Genomic DNA, 20,430 nt, shown 5'->3' with positions numbered 1-20,430 from the left:
TTGTCTGATTCGAGGAAGAACTGTTTATATATCTCTCTCCCGACATAATTCGATTCGACGATATCTCTTTTTGTTAACGGCCTCGTCGCGACACACGATTAATGAACCGGTTTGGTGGCTTGGAGTTAATTTCGGTATGAACGTTCTATCAATCGCGGTTTCCAGACCCGGTGCTTTGGTCTGGAATAGATCGATATGCTCTAAGACCCTGGAGACGCCAAATGACTTGCTGTCTAAGAACTTGCTACACCTTGTCGATATGAGTTTTGTTTCTCGGTCATCGCTCTTCTCTCTTCTCTTCTCTTTCCATTGGATTGCTTTTGCTTAAACGCCTTTTATCTTGGAGACACAAATGTGTGAGCTTGAGTGTTCTCACATGTCCTTAATACATCTCTACGGTCTTTGTTCGAAGTACATACTCCCAGCAAGGAGGTTGAGACGGCAACGCAAAGCATCGAGAAATCTTACAGTATGGGATCAAAAGTATAAGATCAACTATTGGGACTACGTCGGTTTGGATGTGATCTTGGGACAAATGATTGGCTTTGTTGCAAACAGGTTTTTGCTCCAGCGCGCAAGATCTGAGAATTGGAAAATGGCGAATTCCAGGCGTCCTGAAGATAGATGTTCTACAGGCTTTTCTCTTTGGCTCCTCTTTTTGCTTCTTGTTTTGCTTTGCTTTTCTTTTCTTTTCTTTTGCTTCTAGTATTGTCCACGGTGTTGCCGGAGAATTCTGGAGTTTGGGTTGCTGCACATAACTACTCTGTTTGCTGATAGATTTGGTCTAGTTTGATTCCCATGGCTTGTTTAGCTTTATTTTGCTTATAATGGAAAAGAAAAAGTTCGGACAATATATTACTCCTTGTGCATTGATTTTGGTCTGCATGGAAGACAATCTACGGAGTAGCTGCTAACAATATAGCCAGTGAAGACATGCCCGAATCTAAAGGCACCCACCACAGCCTTTACCTCTTCTCTTCTCTTCCCTTGTTTTCTCTTCCCTTTGTTCATCCATCCTTCGCCACCTCACCTCCAACTAATTCCGAAGTACCGGTCCAGAACCTCTGGTTGACGTCATTAATGACGCGGATCTAAAGATCCTCCCCAGCTCTTCCCGTCTTCCTGAATCGGTAATTCTCCGACTTTCTCATGTGGGACGTGAAATCAAATGTATGTACTAATATAGATTTGATTTTGTAGATCTAATGTGACTTCCTCTATCCAGAGAAGGGCGCTTAAGGGATTACTTACTGAGTATTCTTTATTACCGGTTAAGGCTCAGTAAATATTGATTGTTCATATTATAACCCGTCGTTACGATCCTATAAGCTTGATAGTATGTAGCGAGATAGAATATACCGTACCTAAATTCATATCTCCACTAGGGCGTAGTAACTAATCATTTCAGACATTGAACTTCTCGAAGAATTGATATTGATTTTTCTTTCGACGTATCCGACGGAAGAATTGCTTAATTCTCTAAATTAAATCTATTCAAGGTAGTGTGGCTGAATGGCCTTTGTGTTAGAGGGACAAGGGATGGTTTTTGGTGTGTCTTGTTGTCTGCCTTCTTTCTTTTCTTTTTTTTTTTTTTTTTTTTTTTTTTTTTTTTCGGAACTTTTGAGAGAGAGAGAGAGATTTTCATTTATAGGAGCGCAATGCCTCATGTATAAGTATATATCTGTTCCCAATTCCTAACATAAGATTTAGCCACTGTGATACTCAACATTTTGGATTACGAATGCAGATCAAGAGGCTTAGAGCGTGTAATGAAGGACTCTTTTATATGTTGTATTTAAAAGAGAAAAAGGCTAGCTATGCATCTATCATTCCAAAACAGTAATCCCCGCCGCAAGGCTTGACAATTTGCGAAACCCTCAGTGGCTCACATTCCAAAATGCTCCGTCCTCCGTCCTCGAAAGTTGCTTGAACCAAATCAATGACACTGAATCCTGCTATCTTGACGATTGAGCCTCCACAAAATCAGAAACGGCCTGGGGTTTCGGCTTGACGCTCCTCCAGCGGATTCCGAGTGCAAGGAGGAATGCAACGGCAGCAACACTGGCTGCGACGTAGAACGTCCTTGTGATCGCGTGGTTGTATGCATCTAGCACGCCTGGCAAGTGGGCCGCAGGAACCACGTTCCTGACTTCAGCGGAGCCGGCAGCGAGAATGTGCTCTATCTCGTGGGCTTCAAACCCCCAGCCGTCCAGCCGCGAGACGAGTTTGTTCTCGAAGATGGCCTCCGCGATGGCGAGGTTCACGGAGGCTCCGAAGAATTGAAAGCATTGCAGTAAGGAGGTACCGACGGGGATATCCTCGGGCTTGAGGACGGTCTGTGTCGCGACGTAGGGCATTGAGAGGGTCATTCCGACACCGAGGCCTTGGAGGACTTGGAATGGGATCCATTGCTGGTGGGGAGTGCTTTCGGAGAAGGTGGAGAAGAGGCCCGTTGCGAGGCTCATCAGGCCCGTTCCGAGGAGCATGTAGGGGTTTGGGTATCCGAGGTACTTGAGTGAGGCGCCTGTCAGTGTTGCAGAGAGGACGTCTGACAGCGCCAAAGGGAGGTACATGACTCCCGACTTCGTGGGCGAGGCATCTTTGATCACCTGGAACCATTCTGGGAGGTAGTAGATGGAAATGTAAACGGCACCCATGGCGAAGAACTCGCTGAAACAAGAGAAGAACATCGTACGCTCGGTGATCAGACGCGGTGGGATCATGGCATCGTCACCCCTTCGTATTTGCCAGAGAGCAAAGGCAAGACCGAGACCCGCGCCTCCAATGAAGAGGCCGATTATGGTAGCACTCTTCCAAGAGTGCTCGGTCCCTCCCCATTGAAGAGCCAGGAAGATCATGATGATGGCCGGAGCGAAAAGCAACGCGCCAAGCAAGTCCAGGTTTTCCAGTCTGCGAAGTACCGACGGGGAGTTCGTTGTGTCGCGCGGCGGCGGTTTGAAGAAGAAGACCAGGGCAAATATGGTAACAGCGCCGATGGGGAGATTGATCCAAAAACACCACCGCCACGTCACATGCTCGGTAAATGCACCGCCTAATACGGGTCCAATGATGGTGGCGATGCCAAATGTTGACTGAAGAATTCCAATGTAGAATGGCCGCTTGACTAGCGGGATAGAAACTGCGACGATACAGAAGGCCCCGGTAAAGCATCCTGCTGCCCCAATTCCGGCGATAGCACGTCCGACAATGAGCATAGGGCTATTCACAGCAAGGGCGCACAGCAATGAACCCAGCTCGAAGACGGCAAGACATCCGAGGAACATGCCCTAACTCTGTTAATGGAATGTTTCATCTCCAAATGGGAGAATCTTGAATCATCTCACCTTCATTGCAAAGCTCGCAAACAGTTTACCTGCGATAGGCTGCAAGGCGCACATCGCAAAGGAGTATGCACTTCCGTACCAACCAATATCACTGGTGCTGTTGAATTGTGAGGTGATCCTGGGAATGGCCGTGGCAATGATGGACGAGTCCAGCGACATGAGAAAGATCGAAAGACCAAGTCCAGTGATGACTAGGACTAGTGGAATTCCAGTCAGCTCATAATTGTTCACATCGTCTGCTCGAGAGCCACTGTCGCCAGTCGACACGCTGTTCGCCTCGGAGGCTCGTAGGTCCCCAGTGGGGATTTTCTCAGCCATTTGCTGTGGCAGTTGTGATGACAATAGGGTTGAATTCGAAACCTGAAACCAATGAAGACAGCAATTTACGGAGTATACTTCAAGGGAACTATATAGTTGATACCTTGATGCACATTCCCCGAAAGTGGACCCGCTTTGGGATTAGCGCAAGTTAATCAACATGACTCACGATGGCTCAAGGAGCATCCAGCCATTTTCATGATCCATCATCAAACACAGAACTCCAGTATCATTCGTTTGATTATTCTAATGCACTGGAAATGAAAAACGACAAAAGGCGGAAGAAGCAATAAATGTCCTCCTGCATAAGCGCCATTGTGCATCCAAAGTGGCAAGGGAACATGAAGAGAATCAAAGTCTGGCGGCGTAGACATCCTGGCATACTTCATGAGACAAAAAAGTCGTTGGTAGACAGAATGTATTTCTGTCAGATGGGAATGGAAGGCGTAAAGAAAGAAAAGAGGAAGAAAGGAAAAAAGGGATCGCCTAGATAGGAGATCCTGCTGGTGAAATGTAATACAAATCGCCTGGTTTTCTTTTTTTTACAGATTGAGAGACAAAAAGACATCAAGAAATAAGGGGAATTGAAAAAGTTTTCAAAGACGATGGGAAGAGGAGGTTGTCAGAATGCAAATGAGATGAAGATGTCAAAGTCATATGGAAACAATGATCAGCGAAACAAGAGCCATTTACCATTCAAATTCACCCTGGCCTTTGTGGAAAACATATCTATACGAGGTTAATGCAAGCTCTCCACTTATGAAGAGGGGCAGGTGAAACACTTACTCTTTACCGCCTGTCGTCAAAATGCCGTCCTTCAAAGTGCACTTCCATTTGTTCTTAACCCTTTGCACCTTGTCATAAGTACAAAGCATTACTTGACCAACGGAGTCTTCTGCATCGTGGTCTTCCGCGACGAGGTCGTCAGGATCATCCAAATCAGAGTTGATGGCATCTTCGTCATCTTCTTCTTTCTCATCATCACCTCCGGGACCGTCGAACTGGGGCCGAGGGACCTTGGGGGCAGATGAAAGTGCATCGCTGGACGAGCCCGGGTTGGGAGTTGATTCGATGGGCACCTCTCCGCTAGACGCAGATGCAACCGTACGTGTAGATGCTTTGGGTTGTTTTTGCTGCTCATCCAGAGGCAACATGAGTCCGCCCCCTTCAAGTCGAAGCATACTGGCCTTGATGTGGTCTCGAAGGATTCTATCACCTGCGCCACCCTGGCGCTCGGCAGCCTCTCGTCGGCGTGCGACCTCTGCCTTCCACTCGGAGAGCGCGTCGTCGCCGGCACCATCGGTCTGAGTGTTGTTAACAGGCGGCTGGGGCATCGGAGGATATCCTGGTTCCTGCTTGATCTGCGGTCCTTGGCCGTTTTGTACTGGTGGCATGCCCTGGGGACGGGGCTGTCCTGGGAGACCCAGACCATGTTGCGATTGAGCTTGAAGTTGACTGACCGAGTTGGCAGCAGCGGCACCGTATCTCTGATGAAGCATGTTGGCTGCACGTTCGCGAGCTGACTGCGGGTTGGGAGAGTTTGCCGGGATCATATTGTTCACCGGAGACAAGTTAGGCGGAGCAGTGATACCGGGTTCGGTCTTGATCTGAGGCGCCTGCGTCATCCCACCGGGAGGCACTCCGACGGGCGTGGGCGCTTGCAACGGCGGCACGGTTCCCGGCATAGACTGCGGCATGGGCTGCTGAGGTGGAACATATTGTTGTTGTTGTTGCGGCGGTGGCGGCTGGTGCTGCTGTTGTGGCTGTGGCTGTTGCGTCTGAGGGGAGGGGGCAGGTCGAGGAGCATTTGAAGGGACGGTCGCGGTGGGAGGGGGGATTTGACTCTGAGATTGAGGAGGAGCAGGCTGTGGTGGAGGAGGATCCCAGGGGAAATGAGCGACCCCTAAGGAAGACAACTTTTTCTGCCAGCTCTGCGGGCGAGTCAGTATGGCAATACGGACAAGTGAGGGCCAGGCTTGGCGGCAGACTAAGGAGCGGGTAAAGGCGGCCGCATATAAAAGAGACTCAAAAGCAGGCGCTTCCCCCAGAAGGCGGTTGCCGCCTCCCGCAACTCTCAGACCCCGCTTTGACCAAGGGAGAGAGAGCGTCGATATACGCTCCATTTTCATCCACTTACTTTGCGCAAATCTAGCAGCGTTTGCTGGTCCACTCCGCTTTCCTCGAAATCTATCTGAGAGGCATCGCAGACTTCCTGGATGACGCGATCGAACACCGTGCCCTGTGATTCACTTGATATGAGCCAACGTCCTCACGCGAGAGGGTCTAGTGGATAAAGTCCAAAGTTGAAGCCAGGTGTCGGAGTGAAAAGGTAGGAAATCTAAACTGGGTAAAGACTTCTGGGCAATGACAGAAGATAGAAAAATGGACGGCGCCCAGTCCAGACCATCCGGAGTTAGCACTCACCACCTGCTGGTTTGACATGGTTGCTACGGACCAGGGCTCGTAGTCAACTTCCTGTCGGAGATTGCGATAGAACTTGGAGAATAAGAAATGTCTCTTGTCTCAGAAACAAAGGCAATCTGAGAGGAAGAACTTGTCCAGTCGAGAAGACGGCGATCACAAGGGAAGGCTGTCGCAGCGGTCGGTTGCCACGGGCGAATTGCGACGGGCTGCCGAGTCACCCCTGTGGTGAGATTGATGTTGTAGATAGAAACTCCCACCAGCTGACGGACCAAAGAACAGACGGTGCCAGGAAGGGAAGGATGATCGGAAAAAGAAATGAGAAACCGGGGGGCAAAGACAGAGACAGAAGAGAGGAACGAAGCTGCGATGCAGAGGGATTGGTTGAGGTGAAAGTCGCTCTCCCCGGGCGAAATCCGTCTTCCTTCCGCCGGCTTAGTCACCACCCGCATTTTGCTCGGCTCATCGTGAGCTTATCGCGATAAGCCAGACGAACACCAGAGTGAGTTATGCCGACGAGTTATATAGATCATACACAAAGAAAGAATTAACCAATATGTGCATCAATGATTACTATTCTGTACAAGAACCATCTTCCAGATACTACACTCTCACTAAATACAAACGCTATTCCCCCATTCAACGCCCTGCCAAAAATTCAAATGACCCCAAAAACCCTGTTCCTGTGATATATCCAACAGTTCAAAAAAGAAAACCCCGAAAAGTGAAAGAAACAACAGACCAACTCCAGACAAGTAGCGCCTCTTCTACCGGATGGTCATCGACTTGGTCATCTGTGCTTTACTGCCGACACCACCTTCGCGAGAAGCCGAGGCACTGGTCCCGGCCTTGCGTTCAAAGACCTTCCAGAACTTCAAGCTCTCGTCGGCCGCGGCGGTGGCCAGAAGCTGACCGTCGGGGCTCAGACAGCTGTGCAAAACACGAGTCTCATGCGCTGGAATCTCGACGTTGCGCACCAGCGTTGGGTAGCTCCAGATACTCAGAGAGTTGTCAGGGAATCCGCTGGAGCTGACGATCTCGCGGTAATGGTTGCTCCACCGCAAGCTCGTGACTTGAGAGCCGGTGTCAATGCTGTTGGTCCGCGCACCGGTGGTCGTGTTCCAGAAGTGGATGTGGCGATCGTACGAACCACCGCCAGTAGCGAGCAAGTTCAGTTGCCAGGGGCACCAGCTGAGGGCTTTAACAGCGGCGCGGTGGTTGGTCTTGGTAAACTTGGGTGCACTGAGCGAACGAGCATCCCAGATGTTGACCAGGTTGTCATTGCCACCGGTAGCAAGCTGCGCGCCATCGGGCCTCCACTCCAGACCGCAAACTTCCGAAGTGTGCGAAACGAGCTCAGCCACTTTGTGTTGAGCAATTCGTACGTCATGGTTGAAAACGAGGCCGCTACGCGCACCGGTGGACAACGTGTGTTTCGACCACCCCATAACACCAACACGCGAGTCATGGCCAAACATACTTCGGAGCTTGGTGCCTTCTTCGACATCCCAGATTTGAACCTCACCGGTTCCAAGGCCAACACCGACATAGGCCCCGTCACCACTCCATTTGACACTGCTCACATACGTATCGGGAGAAGTCTCCAGCAAGCAGTCCACGGACCCCGAGTCGGCCGACCAGACGTAAACATTGCGCTCCAAACCGATGGCGACTTGGTTACCAGAGCTCCAGTCCAGAAGGTTCAGGTAGTAGTCGTCAAGCAATCCAGGTGCATCCAGGACACGCTCAGGGGCCGTCTGAACTCGTCTCCGGAACTGAGCCGACTGGGATTTGGAGGGTCTCAGAGGACGGTTGTACTGAGCTCTCAGATCGATGGGCTTGGAAGATTCTGGGGGTGGCGGCTTGAAGGCAAGAATCCGAGTGTTGAGATTCACACCACATGCATTGGCAAGGGATGATTCATATGCAACTGCGTCCGGTGCCGGTCTGGTATACGAGGTTGTCGAAGTCTCGGTCTCATCCAACCCGAGGTTCTCAAGAGCTGCAGTGAGGTCTTCGTCGGATCCTCGGCCCCCAATGTCAAACGCGCTAGCCGCGCTGGCGAGAACGGAAGAACCCTCATTGCCGCTCGTTTTCGGCCTGTGGCTCTCTTCAGGTTTGGCTGTGCCTGCCGTGGCTAGCCCTTCGCTTGCAGTACGGTTGGGAATGAACCGATCTGCGGCGTTGTGTGCAATGCGGACGGTAGTCTTTCCGGATCTTGTCCGAGTGGAGATATCTTTCCGCAGACGCTCCTTGGACGGAGTCTGGGAAGAAGATGGTCCAGTACCGGTCAAAGACCAATCAGAAACGCCCAGTTCCAAGTGTCGGGGAGACTTCCGGGTGCGAGCAATGTTAGACTTTGGCGACTCGCGGTAAGTTGTTCGGGAAGCCTTGGGCATGGACTTGGCGAAGAGGGAGGAAAGGTTACCGCCGTAGACAGGTCGGCTATGATCTTTTCCAGTCTCCGTGGGCTGGCGAGGCGGCGTAAACGGAGACGAATGGTTTGACGTCATGCTTCCTGCTCGGGTACGGGGGGATGGTGTCAAAGGCATGCGGCCTCCGGCCGTTTTGCTTGAAAAGATGCCATGGTGGGTTTTCACCGGAGTAGACACGGTAGGGGTGGCCATGATGATATATGATGAGGGTGCCCAGACCAGCCAGCCGGTATCCAGAGACACAGAAAGAGATAAAGAAGAACGAGAAGCTTCAAGCCACTGAGAGGCTGGGCGAACCTGACTCGAGATGAAACAAGAGAGTAAAATGCAGCACTATAATGCTGGATACGGAAGACTGAGCCCCAATAGAGGGATTACAGTATGCACCAAATAGTATATACCACAGAAAATGGAGAGGATGAAGAGGAGAGGAAGAAATGGGAGAAGAGAAGAGCAGGAAAGGAGAATAAATAGAGGGTATAGTTCTTCACTGGCATGGCAACGGTTACCTGAGGTACGGGAGCGCTAACCCCGATGCGGCTAGGTGGCCACCTGACATGAGGCTCTCGCTCGTTCTGGCGCCGATCGGCCTTGGCGCCTTTTTCTTCGTCTTCCCTCCTTCCTACTTCTCTTTGTCACCCATTTGGAATCACTAAGGCCGCCGGTCTTTGTGTTTCTTCTTACCATGTGAATCTCTTCTCCTTCCTGGACGGCAAGTTTATTCACCAGGATCCAATATCATTCCACCTCTTAGACCTTGTGGCCCTCGCCCAACCCTCAGTCCATCAGGCGACTCCTTTCGGAACCTGATGGCGCGGCAACCAGCCTCCACTACTAGGAATAGTAACGTTTCAGCGGTCTCGCATTTCCACTCGGACCCACCTTATTGGGCTGGGTCATCTGCGAGTAGAGTCCCACAACCGATGTCTCCCCCTTTATCCAACCATCAGAAACCGGAGCAGGCATTCCTCATGCCTACTAGCGCAACCCGTCGCCGGGGTAGCGCAGACTACCGCCCCAGCATAAAGAAGGCCCAGGGGCATATTCCTGCATGTCTGGTCAACGCCTCGGTGACGTATTGCAATGATGATCAGATCTATGCCTTTGGCGGCTTTGATCAGTACACAGATGAAGGTCCATTTGATTTACCCCTGGCGTGCCAGTCTATCTACCAGTTTACTGACATCCTGCCACAGTGTACAACCATGTCTTGAGACTTAACTTGGCTACTTTGCGATGGGAGCTGATTGACAATTATGGGGATATCCCGGGGGTTCGCATGGGTACGTCGCATCCGTCACTCATACTATGTCAAATCCATCAACTGAGTGCTAATGATTCTTCTCGTCGCTGCAGGGCATACCGCCAACCTTCACCATGGAAATAAACTCATCGTTTTCGGCGGAGAAAACGAACATCGCGAATATCTCTCAGACGTGGTTATTCTGGATATACCTACCTCTACTTGGCATCAACCGGAAATTCGTGGACCGATCCCGCGTGGAAGGGCTCGACATGCTGCCGTCATCCACGATGAGAAACTTTTCATTATTGGAGGCGTTACCGGCGAAAGCAACATCATCCTCGATGAGCTGTCATATCTCGACCTGAAGACTTGGACCTGGTCTCGTTCCTGGAGATTCACCGCTCGATTCGATCACATTGCCTGGGTCTGGGGCGACCGCCTGTGGATATTTGGGGGCCTTGATCCGGATATGGAGCGCACGACTGACATCTGGTGGCTCGATCTCAAAGGCATTCCCTCTCTTGGAATGTCAGCTTCTCAAGGTACCGTGGATTCCCATGTTCAGCTCGGCAACATGACTCATAGCCCAGATGGAATATTTAGTGCTTCATCACATCAACTGACTGCCCGGTCTAACAACTATGCGGCCAATTCGGGAAGTGTCCAAGTTCGCAACTCTAACCGTCGGAAGCCGATTGCTCCCGGAGCAATCTCCTGCCTCAAATTCACCTCTGGCCCTCACGTCCCTGCGCTGTTCTCCGGCACTCACTTCCAAGCATATGCGTCCGGCGTTCTACTGGATTTGGTCACTCCGTCAGAAACAGTGCGTGAAGACAATTGCAAACTATCATCTCTGGACCTCGACTCCTTGCGATGGCAGAGATTAGCCGATGGCCAAGAAATCTTTCATTCCGGATATCGCTGGCATTACTGCACCATAGATCCGAGCGGCACCAAAGCCTGGCTATTAGGCTGCAGTTTGGACGTCGGTGCGACCCCCGGAACCGGCGATGACAATCATATGAGCGATGTTCTTTGTATAAATCTGGAAAAATATGGCTTACTAGGCAACAAGATGGCAGAATTCTCGTCGGACCAGAGCAGGATGATGTATCACGATCATTCAGGGCTGGGGCACACCTCTGGCCTTAGCTCGGATCTTTTGGCCGTATTTGACCAACCGCCGGTATCTGGCAGTGGTGCCGACTTCATAGTCACCGCCAATCCCGATGACCAGAATGATTTGGATGATTCAAGTCATCATGCTGATAACCCGCAATTGGAAATGGGACTGATCCCTCATGACGCGGTCACGTCTCCCCCAATTCATGTGCACCGTCTTATCTTGCAGATTAGATGGCCTCACTTCAAAAGGCTGTACTCGGCTCGGATGGCAGAGTTTCACACTAAGAGAATGCACATCCCCGAACCCTACTCTGTTGTCCGCGCGTTTCTCTACTACCTCTATACCGGCAGCATTTCGGGTCATCCGGAATATTGCTCCGACATTATCGACGTGGCGGGTATGCTCGTGATGGCGAACCTCTACGATTTGCCCACGTTGCGTCTACTATGTGTCAACCGGCTGAGCCGCGAGTTGGACGTCGAGAATGCCGCCATCATCTGGGAACGAGCTGGCAGGACGAATGAGCAATGGCTTATGCGACGCGCAGCTCAATTTTGTCTTAGCCACTGGGGTCGAATCGTGCGGACTGACGGGTTCAAGTCTCTTAGCCGGCAGAGTCTCATTGATTTATGTGGGGTTGTAGACATGGAAGGCCGCATCGTCGCCGGAACAGAGCTGGAACAGGATGGGGCGTCCGAAGGCCACGACCGAGAGCACAAGCCTCCACAACAGGCCATTTCTGGCACTACGGCTGAAGAGGTCGATGGAATGGAAAATGATGATGCGGAGGCGATGGAAATGTCCTAAGCCTTGTTTGAAGCACTCGGCTGTGTTTCAAAGAAAAGTACCCTTTGAGAGGACTGCACGAAGCCATGGATGGAGATGGACAAATGTCGTTTCTCTTCGCTATTCTACTGTATCTTTTCTTTTGCCTTTTCTTTTTCATTGTGTTTCTCCTTCTCTTGCAAAGCAAAGTGTGTTCAAGGCGTTGGTATTGGATGGAGGGGAGTTGCATGGGGAAGGGCATTGGTCATAAGGATTTAACGAGATTTGCTTGCTATTGCTGCTGTGTAGATTCCAATGATGAACAGATCTATTGCGATAGATTCCCCGCGTAGTATTCCTTCTGATCTAAATAATTAGCAATTAATTCTGTCTGGCCAGACTAATCCGAATGCAGTCGGCAGACGGCCCGTCCATCCGCTCCTCTTCCTTTTGCCCCGCCAGGAACGAACGCTTTCTCTCGCGTCTTCATCTCGGCGTCGCTCTGGTCGCTGGTGGCTTTTCCATCCATGTCCACGTCTCGATCCCCGGTCATGTCCCCGCTCGCCCCTCCATCGTTCGATCCTCTTGCGGGGAGACCCTAAAGCTGTCAGAAATTATTTAAATATCACTGCCATCCCCCCCCCCCCCCCCCCCCCTCAACATGTTGTCTCGAACTGGATTTACGAAAGAACCATTGAACCATTCTATTACCTATCTTTCGTTGCTTTTCACTTGAGGATCAATTGCTCATTATCTGTCCCTAACCCCAGCAATCATGGGGTCCACCTCGACGTCTTCTCTTCCGTCTGACTTTCTCTGGGGATTCGCAACGGCTAGGTAGGTCGATTTACGCTGGATTGTCGTCTAATTCCTGTATTGTCCCTGCTGACAGGCATTTCTCCGCGCAGTTACCAGATTGAGGGCGCTGTGGAGGAGGATGGACGTGGCCCATCCATTTGGGACACTTTCTGCAAGATTCCTGGAAAGATAGCCGGTGGTGTCAACGGAGATGTAGCGTGTGACTCGTACCATCGCACCCACGAGGACATTGCCTTGCTAAAGGAATGCGGTGCTCAGGCCTACCGCTTCTCCATCTCCTGGTAAGATATCATTCCTTCCCTCTTCCATCAAAGCCCCGACTAAGCCTGTCTAAATCTAATGCCCTCTTCCTCCACCCAGGTCTCGTATTATTCCCCTCGGAGGCCGTAATGACCCTGTCAATGAGAAAGGTATTCAGCATTATGTCAAATTCATTGATGACTTGCATGCCGCAGGCATTGTGCCTCTGGTGACCCTTTACCATTGGGATCTTCCCGATGAGTTGGACAAACGCTACGGCGGTCTTCTCAACAAGGAGGAGTTTGTCGCCGACTTTGCGAACTATGCTCGGGTGATCTTCAAGGCATTTGGATCGAAGGTCAAGCACTGGATTACCTTCAATGAGCCGTGGTGCAGTAGCGTCCTTGGATACAACGTAGGACAGTTCGCCCCCGGTAGGACTAGTGACAGGGCCAGGAACCCCGTGGGAGATGGCTCAACAGAGCCCTGGATCGTCGGACACAACCTTCTCGTGGCGCACGGAAAGGCAGTGCAGATTTACAGGGACGAGTTCAAAGCTCAAGACGGGGGTGAGATTGGTATCACCCTGAATGGTGAGATATTGCTCCTATTGCACATCCTCTGGAAGCCAACCATCCTGACAAATTACCAGGTGACTGGGCCGAGCCCTGGGACCCCGAGAACCCGGCAGATGTCGAAGCTTGTGACCGAAAGATCGAATTCGCCATCTCATGGTTCGCCGACCCGATCTACCACGGTAAATATCCCGACAGCATGGTCAAACAGTTGGGTGACCGACTGCCCAAGTGGACTCCCGAAGACATTGCCCTTGTCCACGGCAGCAACGACTTCTACGGCATGAATCACTACTGCGCCAACTACATCAAAGCGAAGACGGGCGAGCCCGACCCCAACGATACCGCAGGCAATCTGGAAATCCTGCTCCAAAACAAGAAAGGAGAATGGGTCGGCCCCGAGACTCAGTCTCCCTGGCTTCGACCCAGTGCTATCGGATTCCGTAAACTTCTCAAATGGCTCAGTGACCGATACAACCAACCTAAAATCATAGTCACCGAGAACGGAACAAGTCTGAAGGGCGAGAACGATTTGCCTTTGGACCAGCTCCTCAAGGACGAGTTCCGGACCCAGTACTTCCGTGATTACATTGCGGCCATGGCCGACTCGTACACTTTGGACGGCGTTAATGTGAGAGGATACATGGCCTGGAGTTTGATGGAGTACGTTCTGCCCTTCATTTACCTGGAATCCCCGTCCTGTTACTAACTTGAAATGATTGCAGCAACTTCGAATGGGCCGAAGGCTACGAGACCCGGTTCGGCGTGACCTTCGTCGACTACGAAAACAACCAGAAGCGAATCCCCAAGGAAAGTGCAAAGGCGATTGGTCCGATCTTCGAGCAGTATATCCAGAAGGAATAATCGATCAAGCGATGGAAGGTGCCATCTATCTAGACAGTAGCCATTGTATTAACTTAGTTCATATCAATTCTCATGAATTCTCCAATCAACATGAATTTACGACGAAGCATAATACACTTCCAATGCCACCTACTTCGTAAAAAAGTGCCATCTCATGACTCCTAGTACTAGCACCTGATTCAATTTACTCTTTTCCCCCACCCCTTCGTTCCCCACTCCGCAATCTACACTGGATTTAGTCTCCAAAGTGGACACTTCGATCTCGCTTTAGCCTGTTTCGATGCGGCGGAGTCTCCGCGACACGGATATCGCCTCCGTACGAACTACTACTAAAACTAAACGCAGTACGCACAGGTGTCAGGTCAGATACAACAGTTGTTTTGAGATGACTTAAAGTGCTATACAAGTAGAGCTCCCTTCTCTTTTATCTGCAAGATTCATGACACCGACTTAAATACAACACCTCAATTAAATACAGTAGTAGCCCATGGCTTTGCGTTCATTAAATGTCCGTGGCTTTTTGATTCGATCCCATTCTACCTCTCCGATCTCTGAATACCGGGGACACCATGTGATATACTGTTCTAGGGGCCAAATAGATTAACCATGAAGATGTTGATGGCATGAACCATAGGTATTTTATTAACTATTTTCCCTTAATAGTCCTCATTGCAAAGTCTGATGAGGTTTTAATAAGGACAACGAGCTCAGCTTCGACGCGGCTTCGTCAAATAAAGATTATTATCTTTTCGACAGTTACTTCCCTAATGTCGGGCCGAATTCTGTGAGTGAGGCGGGCATCTGATAAAGAGGTTCAGAACTTTGTGATAAGCGATGCCAATCATTATTGTGGATCCAAATAATGGCTCCTGTTCCGACTTTCGACAATTTTGGCTTCTCGTCGGTTCTACTCCCTAGACCTTGCCAGTGGCATATTTTTTGAGCTCAAAAAGCTCTACGCAGTCAGGGTGCGTGCCCGTCAGATCGAAGCTTTTGAAACATATCATATTGTCCAACCTTATGGAGATCTTTCAAGAAGGCTCATGAATAAGAAGACAACGTAGCTTGACCCCAAGGCATGTATCAGTGCGAAAAATGGTTCTCGTCTTCGATTGTTGCCGTCTTGAACGGAAGCTTCCGACATGCGCAACATGAACCCGGCCCATCTTTATAGGTGTTGGGGTCCCCCCTCGGCGATAACAACCCCAGGTTCTATGATCCGATGCGCCTATCGGACTGTTAGTATTGTTACAGTATGTGTTCGAGCAATCATTACCTCGTTCTCGTGGATTTGAATTCGCGAGGGGTTGTGTGCCGGAACAGATCCGACAGAAGAATGACGGGCCCTTCGCCGTCTTCCGCGATTCGAGGTTTCGTTGCTTGCTTGGGGCTGATACCAATCCGACGATGTATTGATCTCTAGGACGCCTGTGGGCTCATCTGCATCTGACCTATAATCGTCCTGTTCATCGTAGATTTCGGTGGCTGTGTCCATTTCGAACCCTTCCGCCGAGGGATTGTACTCCCAGGGCACATCTGGATGTTCAGAGAACGTAGTTCCGTTTGCGAAAGCGTCCGTCGGAAGAGAAGTAGTAGGTCTGGAACCTTCAGCATTCGCAACTACTGAAGGTGTCTTATCGTCGGAAGAAGCCCCAACTTGGCGCACTTGGACACGAGCACCGAAAAACTTGATACTTCTGTCAGCACATGCAAAACCGAGACGACCCGCGGGACATACGTCTGGCCATAGATCACTCAACCTGTCATACCACTGAATTGTAACTGGGTGGCTAAAATCCGAAAGTTCCCAAATCTCCCGATTTCCAGCTGTTGCGATCTGGCGGGCAACGAAAGCAGAAATCGCTGCTTCCCGGTACTGACGCCCTCCTTTAGCGTAACCCCGTTAGCTTAATTATATTACCCTTCAACAATCAAAGGTGCGGACTTGCCTTCGAATGTCCGTGCATTGTCTGCGAGGATCAAAAGTCCTTGCTTGTCTTTGTACATCCTGTACAGACTTCAACTGTCATCGAGCAGGCGCTGGTTCAACAAATCGTGAACGAACGACATTTTGAAAGTCTCTTTGAAACAGTCACTCGAATGATATGTCTGACTCGTTCGACGAGTAACCATGCAGGTTAGCTTTGGGATGGGGCTCTCAAAGGTGAGTGACCTTGATAGTTACCCACCTTTGTGGTTCTTTCAAACACCCGGAGGCCAAAGGTGCTCTTCGGCTGGGGTTGTAACACGTTACAGGTCGTATATTGTAGAAGAGAAGCCCACGATTCAGAGAATGAAAAGAAGCACAAGGAAGGTGAAATGTAGAGGATGGGAATGGAACGGCTTTGGTGAGAGCAGGCGAAGCGTACCGTACAATGATAGCTATGAGATAAGCTTTCAAAATGTCTTCAGAAACGATGATGTACTCTTACTAAGTAGTGATGGAGAATGATAATGAAGATGTTCAATAACATGGGCTTTTTGAGGGTACGAAGAGGAAAGAGGAAGAGGGGGAAGGGGGAAAGAGGGGGTATATAGCCCACGTCTATGAAATAGACCAACGAATCCCACGGAGACTTCCATCTTTCAGAGTGGGAAGGAGCTGATGAATGAGGTAAGTATAGCAGTCACCGGGGGCTTTTCAGTGAGTGATTGCCAGCAAACAGATTTACTATAGCTGATGTCCAGAATTCATTCTGCTAGTGAAGGTCAAGATCCTAAGCCAGCACGAAATATTGGATCCATTATAGCTATTAGCAAACTTAATCAACCTAGCAGGCGGTGAATGTATTATTGATTGTAAGCAACGTTATTATGCATATCAAAGCGCATATCGAAAATTCTTTGACTCCATGTCCGTCATATCCTTGAACCCATCCAGCACAGCTGCTTCATCACGCCCTTGTTCTGTTTCCTCTAAAGACATGCGACGGTCTCGGCGGATATTCTCAAATTTCATCGAAATGTATGCAACAACAGACAGAACAATGATCCCCGCGTAGCAAATCAGCAGACCAGTAAGAGCAGAATAGTAACGAGGGGCCTCGCGCTCAAAGAAGATGTTAGCACCTGCGACGTTTCCGGCCGCGTAGAGACTGAACCAAAGTCCGTTCGAAAGAGAGCGCTTGGTATGTCCGGCTACATTTGTAGACAGAATATTCCAAGACACGATCACCGGGGCACCAACGATATACTGTAGCCAAGTGCAACCAACAAGGGTCCATCGATGCTGGACATCAGTGAAGCGGATGCCGAGAAGGCCGCCAAAGGGAATCAGACAGACCACTGCGAGGACGATACACCGTGAATCCCGGACGTAGGTGGAAACTAGCCCGCAAATTGGCACCACGAGAGCCTCTATGGCTCCTGTGGGTAGCTGAAGAAGTGTAGCGTTGATTCCGCTGAAGCCGTAGCCTTTGATCAATGACGATGAGAAGTTGGACACTCCGCCGTTGATGACGCCGCAGCTGAGACCTATGAAAGCACAGCAAAGGACTTTGATATCATATACTATCTCAAACGCTTGCCGTGGTTTGATCTGCTTTGTCTTGACGCCGATCATGTTCTCTGATACTCGCTGGACGGCCACTATACGTTGTCTGTGCGAGAGGAATTTCGCGGAACTCGGAGAGTCCGGCATGAGCCACAGAAAGAAGCATCCAGCGACGAAGTTTAGGAGGCCGATAGTAAGAAAGATTAATTGCCAGCTCTTGAGGCTGGTATTGTGGGAATGGCCTAGTCCGAATCCCAGCAGAGCACCCACCATAGTCGCCATTCCGTTTCCAGACAGCCACAAGCTCATTCGCAGAGGTTGTTCGGATCGTTTATAGAACATGGAAGTGAAATTCATCACTATACTCGTTAAGCTCTTACTGATTAGAGAAGATCATGGGACATCGCGAACTTACTACATGGACTGACACCAGCCTCGGCCATGCCTAAAAGGAACCGTAAGACCAAGATGCCAGCGTAATTCTTCGCTCCAATGTGTGCCACAATTAGGACGGCCCAGATCAGGAGGACTGTTCCCATATATTTAGCCAGCGGCAGTCGTTGAATCATAAGATTTGAGGGCTAGAACGAAGATGTAATTAGAGCTTCACTCCGATACAAGGGGGCCTTCTTTCCATTCACATACCACAGCCCAGAACAAGTATCCGAAATTGAATATGGCCGCAACCCATGAGTATCTTTGACCCTCCAGGCCAAGATCTGGGATGAGGCTATAAGCCGAGGCATAGTTGAGAGAAAGCTTGTCTGTGGTGGTTACTGGGTCAGTTAAAGATCATTGCATTTAGACTTGTTGTCTACCTACCCAAGAATTGTATGACATAAGTCACGTACAACTGATATTCTGCATGTTAGGTGTCTTTAGATCGGACTTTGCGATGCGTAAGAGTATCGCTTACAATAGGCAGGATACGCCAGTCCAAAAGCTTGCGCACCTCAGCGCCTTCGCGTTCCAGCTCCTCGGGCGATAACTGAACGGCCTCGGCATACAGCTCAGCTGCGATGTCCCGGATTTCCCCCGATGCGAAATCATCCTTTTTGTCGGCACTGAGGGTGCTCTGCGCTTCCGTTTTGTGGTGGTCTTTAGTGTCGGGCATTGTGATCAGAATTCAAATGACCTTGAACAAGAATTATGTGGTCTTGGGCAGGGCTTAAGTAGAGATGGCCTTCCCCACCTTTGCATGATAGCAGATCAGTGTTATCTCTTGGCAGTTATCCTGCCCTTATCGACTCCGCACCAGGGGACGTCGGACAAATGTCCGCTCGGCTTATCTATATAATCAATGGACTAAGACAGTCAGAAAACCATGGCCAGACAAGTTCTCACTGTTCGGTTCGATTGGAGACCGAAAACAGCGTTCTCTGGAACTGGCCCATCACGGGCATCAGCGATGTAACCATCTCGAAGTCGAACATAAACATCTCCTTGATCATCTCATCTAGTTGAAAGAGGTTGATTTGTTCATTTAGTCATCCTCGACAACCAGTATATATAATCCTATATTACAGATGTGACGCCATATCTTCAATCATACTCAATACCCCCTTGTGTAGATATTGTTTCTTCAATTGTTCCAGACAGCACTCAAATTCATCGCGGCTACAGGCAGAGTCCAACTGCCCTAGAGAATCATCCGGAATCCACTTCGCCTTTCGAAGAAGGAAATCAAAAACTTTTTTATACGGCGTCGCATCCTCCCAGCGCTCCGCGAAGTGAGACAGCGTACTTGCACAAGTACGAGATGCAATGAACGCTTGTCGCTTGGATTTTTCATCTCGACAGTCAACCCAGAATGTGTACAGAAGCATGATACCCGCCATGAATTGGAAAACAAGCTTTGAATAGAGTCAGAAAATACAACACCCTTGAATGTTTCGACGAAACTCACTGCAGACCAAGTATAACACATCACCTGTCCTTCTTCTAGAAGCCGTCTGAAGTTGAGAAAGACCTCGCTGCTTGCTGAGAGAACATCCTCAAAATCTTCATGTTGCAAACGGTGTCGCTTTTCTTGCATCAGAATGATCACACTGTAGCCGTATAGACTTGCCATCCAGAGCGGATGAAGATAGGTACTCGGATTGTCCTCTATGCCGTATCGCGGTATATCCTTTTTCCATGCATCCAGCGCTGACTTCAGGAGCGAGTCACTGGCGTCTTGGCTTTGGGACGAATCTTCTCGTTGTCGACGGATTTTGGCCTGAATTTTTCGCAAGGTAAAGAGGTGTCTCAAGGCGCTGTTTGTGCTGGAGGAACTAGGTAGTTCGTTGCTTAATGTATACATCTGTAGTCCTGTTAGTTACGAGCCATCGTTGTTTGTCGGCAGCCTTCATACATCATCATCAATGGCCCTATAAGCCGCCGATACCGGTCTATCCCATCCACACACAATGATCTCATTCAGCATATAGCATGTGATAAATAAGGGCTCGGTGAGTGTCTCATCTACTCCCTCCTGGGACTCAAATCGACCATCGTGATGATCTTCCAGGCTAGAAGATTGCTTTCGTAGTTCAGACATTGTGGCAGCACAGAACGGAACAATCGAGGAAACTGTAACGGCGATCTCTTCTGAAGAGGGACAATGAAGCGAGTACAGTGTCATCAGGATCGACGCTTTAATATGAAGAACGGCAGATGAATGTCCCATGACATAAGGATAATAAGTCATTGCAGAGGTGTAGAGATCTGCTGCACGTGTCGCATAGTCCTGGCCTGGATGAAGTCCGTTGTTTAACAAAGCCCCAATAGCATAAACCATATAGA

The 20,430-nt window shown here is 49.8% G+C and overlaps 7 protein-coding genes across 7 annotated transcripts; 2 read left to right on the top strand and 5 right to left on the bottom strand.

The window, feature by feature from the left end:
- Window positions 1–1,955: 1,955 nt before the first annotated feature.
- On the bottom strand, window positions 1,956–3,662 carry LDX57_009899 (MDR family MFS transporter; the record flags this gene model as incomplete). The annotated part of the gene is made up of 2 exons (XM_046091641.1): window positions 1,956–3,287; window positions 3,345–3,662. The coding sequence occupies 2 exons, from the start codon at window positions 3,660–3,662 to the stop codon at window positions 1,956–1,958; spliced, it is 1,650 nt and encodes a 549-aa protein (XP_045947618.1).
- Window positions 3,663–4,351: 689 nt separating this feature from the next.
- LDX57_009898 (transcription initiation factor IIA large subunit) lies at window positions 4,352–6,104 on the bottom strand (the record flags this gene model as incomplete). Its single annotated transcript, XM_046091640.1, has 4 exons — window positions 4,352–4,391; window positions 4,449–5,593; window positions 5,800–5,901; window positions 6,087–6,104. The coding sequence occupies 4 exons, from the start codon at window positions 6,102–6,104 to the stop codon at window positions 4,352–4,354; spliced, it is 1,305 nt and encodes a 434-aa protein (XP_045947617.1).
- A 746-nt stretch (window positions 6,105–6,850) lies between these two features.
- On the bottom strand, window positions 6,851–8,710 carry slp1 (WD40 repeat domain-containing protein; the record flags this gene model as incomplete). Its single annotated transcript, XM_046091639.1, has 1 exon — window positions 6,851–8,710. One exon carries the CDS (start codon window positions 8,708–8,710, stop codon window positions 6,851–6,853), a length of 1,860 nt encoding a protein of 619 aa, XP_045947616.1.
- Window positions 8,711–9,146: 436 nt separating this feature from the next.
- On the top strand, window positions 9,147–12,005 carry LDX57_009896 (Kelch motif domain protein). Its single transcript, XM_046091638.1, has 3 exons — window positions 9,147–9,652; window positions 9,715–9,801; window positions 9,875–12,005. Exons 1-3 carry the CDS (start codon window positions 9,328–9,330, stop codon window positions 11,695–11,697), a joined length of 2,235 nt encoding a protein of 744 aa, XP_045947615.1. The 5' UTR covers window positions 9,147–9,327; the 3' UTR covers window positions 11,698–12,005.
- Window positions 12,006–12,430: 425 nt separating this feature from the next.
- Window positions 12,431–14,153, top strand: LDX57_009895 (glycoside hydrolase family 1 protein; the record flags this gene model as incomplete). The annotated part of the gene is made up of 5 exons (XM_046091637.1): window positions 12,431–12,492; window positions 12,564–12,755; window positions 12,835–13,307; window positions 13,367–13,952; window positions 14,015–14,153. 5 exons carry the CDS (start codon window positions 12,431–12,433, stop codon window positions 14,151–14,153), a joined length of 1,452 nt encoding a protein of 483 aa, XP_045947614.1.
- A 1,168-nt stretch (window positions 14,154–15,321) lies between these two features.
- LDX57_009894 (uncharacterized protein) lies at window positions 15,322–15,648 on the bottom strand (the record flags this gene model as incomplete). Its single annotated transcript, XM_046091636.1, has 2 exons — window positions 15,322–15,381; window positions 15,430–15,648. The coding sequence occupies 2 exons, from the start codon at window positions 15,646–15,648 to the stop codon at window positions 15,322–15,324; spliced, it is 279 nt and encodes a 92-aa protein (XP_045947613.1).
- Window positions 15,649–16,974: 1,326 nt separating this feature from the next.
- LDX57_009893 (putative MFS allantoate transporter) lies at window positions 16,975–18,760 on the bottom strand (the record flags this gene model as incomplete). The annotated part of the gene is made up of 5 exons (XM_046091635.1): window positions 16,975–18,005; window positions 18,062–18,227; window positions 18,292–18,410; window positions 18,469–18,499; window positions 18,563–18,760. The coding sequence occupies 5 exons, from the start codon at window positions 18,758–18,760 to the stop codon at window positions 16,975–16,977; spliced, it is 1,545 nt and encodes a 514-aa protein (XP_045947612.1).
- Between the last annotated feature and the right edge of the window lie 1,670 nt (window positions 18,761–20,430).

Source organism: Aspergillus melleus (assembly GCF_016097325.1).
Source record: "Aspergillus melleus strain CBS 546.65 chromosome Unknown contig6, whole genome shotgun sequence".
NCBI classification, from domain to species: domain Eukaryota; kingdom Fungi; phylum Ascomycota; class Eurotiomycetes; order Eurotiales; family Aspergillaceae; genus Aspergillus; species Aspergillus melleus.
This window is presented reverse-complemented; position numbering and strand designations above follow the sequence as displayed.